Source organism: Pygoscelis adeliae, unplaced genomic scaffold (assembly GCF_000699105.1).
Source record: "Pygoscelis adeliae isolate BGI_AS28 unplaced genomic scaffold, ASM69910v1 Scaffold183, whole genome shotgun sequence".
Taxonomy (NCBI): Eukaryota; Metazoa; Chordata; class Aves; order Sphenisciformes; family Spheniscidae; genus Pygoscelis; species Pygoscelis adeliae.
The window spans coordinates 1,397,295-1,402,117 of record NW_008824536.1 but is presented as its reverse complement, the minus strand read 5'-3'; the positions used below and the strand labels follow the sequence as shown (position 1 = coordinate 1,402,117).

Genomic DNA, 4,823 nt, shown 5'->3' with positions numbered 1-4,823 from the left:
AAAAACCCCCTAGCTTTTCATTGCCTGTTCACTCACCCACCCCCACCTTTTTTTTTTTTTTCTTGTCCAATAAACATCTACACCTGGGAGAATACAGCCAAACCCACCATAAGTAGGTTTGTCCTTATCACTTCATATTTTGCTTTCCTTTGTTTCTAATAAACATTGGTACCTATGCTCAAGGAATACAAGCATGTAAGTAGTGCAACTTTTCTACCTTGATACCTCATTTAAGCCTGCTTGTTAACTTAGTCCTATATAAGTAATGTTAAGTTACAGACCCTTAGGTATTCCCTAAGTCTCATTTACCTCCCTTCTCTCAGTGTCTCCTGAGTGTGCTGGCCTTCATGTAGAAGGCAAGAACCCAATGCTCCCCCTGTGGGAAGGATGTTGAAGCTACTGCTTTTTATCTTCTCAAGCAGGAGACTTTTCTCTCCTGCACTGCAGGCTAGGTAAGCCTAGCACTTAACTGCAAATGGTCTTTTGAAAAACATGCTTGATTCTGGTGCGTATGATTCCTCCCTGGCCTGAGGCCCTTAGTCTCTAGCTTCCAGAAACAGCTTCGACAGTCAGTCACCTCTTAACAGTGATGGAGTTTAAGTGTGCCTAAATTAGGCTTAAGCAATGGCTTAGGAGACTTATAGCTGTATCTTAAAGCTTATGCAACTTCTTAATATCAACATGTGCAGGGTTTTTTTAACTGCTCTCAATAAGAAACCATGTAATGCACTGCACTGCAGCTGGGCATAGTGAAAACGGTTTGGTTTAGAGCAAAGGAAGGGTTGGTGGTTTTTTCCTTTAGAAAGGAGTGCAGTAAAATCCAGCTGACAGTGTTGTGAAGGGATCTGTTTGTAGACATAGATGAAAACAAACTGCACAGAGAACAGACCTGTTCAGCTAACTGCTTCTTGTGTTTTATTTTATGGAGGTTCAGAAGGCAAAGCATGAATGCTGATAACTGTATGGCAAGCAACAGCCACTCTGCTGTGGGAGACAATCAAACTTAAGCGATTTTGCTTTTGCCATTTAAAAGGAGTAGTGCATATTTGTAAGTACCTGGCATAAAAATTCTAGTAGAACTACTTCATGGATAAGAACAGTGGAATACTACATTATACATTCATACATGTTTCTATCATATTCAGTTTTTTATATACAGTATATGATCTGTTTCTGTAAATGTACAGCTCTGCATAAAGACACTTCTTATAACAGGTAGAGCACTAAACATAAATCCAACATGGGCCAGCCATATTATAATATAAATCTTGAAGAAGGCAACGTTGTTTAGCACACAGTACTACGTGGTTTTCTGTTTTAACTTCTTACAGTGCCTGTTGGAGTCCCTAAACACACCAGCAAACAAACCGGTTCCGTTACAACTCTGTACAGAATTACTTAAATACACCATCACAGTAGGTTTTTAGATGGCAATATCCCAAATGAGCCTAAATCTTTTTGACATGTAGCAGCATACGTAACGTTCTCCAGAATGATCTGCATCAGAGGAAGTGTGCATTCAACATTATCTTCAGCAGATGATTAAAAAGGTTACTGATACTCAGCTGAAGGCACTTATGAAATACACCCCTTTCACAGTCCCTGGTCCCAGACTGCAAAACACCTTTCTGTTTCAGGAAGCTGGGTAGGTTTGAGCGTTCTTCACTTACTAGGTGTTAAAACCAGGTTTTAAATATAATAAATAATTGGTCAGTATGTCCGTTGCTGTATGCTTCTGAGACAAAAGATCAAAGTCTGTGCTGTGGGTAATTTTCTTCCTGCTCATATACAACTTTACTGGTGAAAATACTGCTGAGAATGGCAGATCTCAGAAGAACAGTGTCCTGAAGGCAAGGGAAAACATCTTCAACCACTGGTAACTTCATGCCAATTTTTGTCTGATAGTCTTTTATATCTTGGTGACATAATTGTTGGGAAACAGACCTTGTTTCCCTCGTAGTCTTCCTGTCCACCAGCCAGAAGGATCTATGATAAAGAAAGCAAAGTAAGTAGTGAGGTTCTGTAAACCTCTTTGTATACTTTTTGAGGCAGCCTTGCAAAGCTATTCCACACAGTGAGAGCCTTCTTGTGAAGGACTGAGAAGAAATGATTTGGAGAACCTGAGCTTGCTAATCTTCTGGCCACATCACTATGCCTTATGAGGCTGCTTTGTTACTTTTGGTTCTTGTGTGACAGGTGTGGTTTAGGCTAATTTTCAGCCAGACCTGCAATAGAATTACTCTCTAACTAAATGTATAGATCTGCAGTACCAAGTAATGCCTATGTCCTTGATCTGCTGCTGACATGCTTTTTAAAATAAACAGGTTTGATTGGTGTGTGTGTGTGGAGACTGCTGCCTGAGCTATCGTAGAAATTTGCAAGCCTAATGAGGGAAGGTAACTGTGGGATGGCTCAAAAACTCATGGCTTAACTACTTATGACCGTGTACCTTCAAGATTAGTACTTAAGTAACAAAACCTTTGATCTCTACATACCTTCTTTAATTATATCAATCACGTCGTTGGCATTAAAGCTAAGTTCATCCGTGTCTTGAGCATCATATGCATACAGTGCCCTGCACTGTGGAACCTGAGGCTTAGGTTTTGGCTGTGGTTTAGGCCTTCCTCCAGCTGGGGGGGGTCGGTTTGTTGTCTGCCTGCGAACACTAATGGGAGAAGAAAAAAAAAACGTTAACGTGCTTCAAAGCTTATGACTTGAACCAAAGCTTTATCAACCCCTCTGTCCTAATGAATTGATTCTAAAGAATAGCACAAAACAAGGGAAAAAGGATTCTCTTAAATGTCACAACAATTAGGGAAATCTTACATTGCTGTTTTTATGAAAGGGACAGAGTTGCCATTTCTTTCCTACTGAAATGGATGAATGGGTACTTCCAAACAGCAGTTCAAACACACAGGAGAAGACATTTTAGTGCTCAGGCTGGAATGTAAACAAATGTGCACATGCAGGTCATGCATATCTTGGCATCTACACAGCTTAGTCTGTCTCTCCCCGTGCCCCAACTTCACCAGGGATTTAGTTTCCAGTATTAAAAACAAAGTTCTAGCTCGCAGGCTTGCTACTTTACCATTCTTGTGACTAAGCTGTAAGAGAGAGTGCATCTCTTTTAAGTTGCCTCAGATTCCAGGGCCGTCTATGGACTTGTTCTGTTCTAGTCAACTCTGAAGCAGCAGGGGAGATGCTGCACAAACTCTTTGTCACAGCTGTGACCACTCCAAAGAGTAGGAAGGGGAAAGAGGGAAGAAATGCATTTTGCCAGCTCATCAGCTAATAAAGGCTGGAAGAGAGAACAGGTATTAGATGCAATATGTCAGTTTAAAATAAATAATAAATAAATGTGATGAATAATTAAAAATGTTGCAGTGAGGTGGAGACTGAACTGTGACAATGCCATGATACTGTTACACAGCTCTTGCAGAAAAGGTTCATAGTTAATTACACGCAGTCCTGGACTTAATTTTTGTCAGTACGGCTCTCTGTCTAGTTCTAAGTTTGTGTAGTGAACTGCACCAGAAAATGAGCTTTGAGGTACGGGTTAACAGCATTTCAGTTCTAAATTTATCTACCGGGAGAGAGGATTTTCTCCTGTTGTTCAGCATGTGTTGACTTTGCTTGGGATAGGCTACGTTGTGAAACCTAGACCTAGGTATGGAAATAAGAGTTCAGAGCAAGTCTTAGAAAAGTACCTCAGCTTTTCTGCAACCACAGTAGACCAAGAACATCTTAAACGAGATGTTTTGCTGGTGAGAGCATGGTGTTTTTAAACTAACTCAGGCTTGTATTGGATTGTTAGTGATGGCTAGAAATTGAAGTTGTGATAATACCAGTGCAGCCTCCTCAGCAGCTTTGCTTAAAAATAAACCTAATTCTAACCCTTAAATCTATAATGGCTGTGTAAATTCACAACAAACACTTCTAGCGCATTCCTTGTGTACAGGGAATGCTAGAACTTTCCCTTTTGAAAAGGAACAGTCACAGAGAAATACCTACCTGAAACCCACTGCTGCATATAGTAATATTGTTTCTTTTTAGTACATTAATAAAGGCTCTCATAATGCTCAGGAAGACAGCCTTGCAAATGTCACGTTTGTATGAGTACGTCCTTTGGTCTGTTACTGCTGTGAAACTCCTGTAGGATGTTTGTTTTTCATAGTGGTGACTGTACTGGAGCGACTTGAGGATAGTAATGCTGGGAATGGTACTGAACAGGAAGAACTGGAAGGAAGAACAGGCAGAACCCCTCAGGTGGCCTTTCTGTTCTCCGTTCTGGACCGGCTTTGGGAACTGATCTATTTGAAAAATGATCTGCTAACTTGGCTAGACCAGTGTTGCGTCCAGTCAGGTCCCTCATACTTGGGCTGGCCAAGGGCGACAACGGTTTGCAGGTAGTGAGAAATGAGGTGATGAAAAGGAATGCGACTTGTTTTGCTGGCGGTACCGGATGGTGAGGTTTTAGCATTAAGCAAATTAAAGCCTGACCTACAGTGGTGCCTTGTGATGCTTCTTAGCTGACTCACTTGTGCACAGGTTTCCATGCAGAAACCCATGCGCACGAATCTGTGTAGTTCCCATGCGATGGCATGGCTTTGAGGTCACTGCCAGGCCCCGTGACTCTGTACAGGATTAGGAAAGTGAGTGACTTACGAGAGCTGCCAGGTGAACTCTTAACTACCTCTCTGCAGGTATCTGCCGGAGGGGAGAGCTGCACCTGACAGGGCCGATGATAATACATGCCTGGCCGCGGCCTTTCCGCCCCGTCGCTGCAGCACGCTGGGGTTTGTCCGGTCTCTTGTGCTGCCGCC

At 42.0% G+C, this 4,823-nt stretch overlaps 1 protein-coding gene across 1 annotated transcript in view; it reads right to left on the bottom strand.

The window, feature by feature from the left end:
• Positions 1-930: 930 nt before the first annotated feature.
• MYO1E (myosin IE) overlaps positions 931-4,823 on the bottom strand; it is a 101,009-nt gene continuing 97,116 nt past the window's right edge. Inside the window, exons 27-28 of the mRNA XM_009321603.1 lie at positions 2,496-2,665; positions 931-1,986 (exon numbers count right to left, since the gene is read on the bottom strand). Coding sequence (XP_009319878.1) covers positions 1,910-1,986; positions 2,496-2,665 — 247 coding nt within the window. The 3' untranslated portion in view covers positions 931-1,909. The remainder of the gene's footprint in view (positions 1,987-2,495; positions 2,666-4,823) is intronic.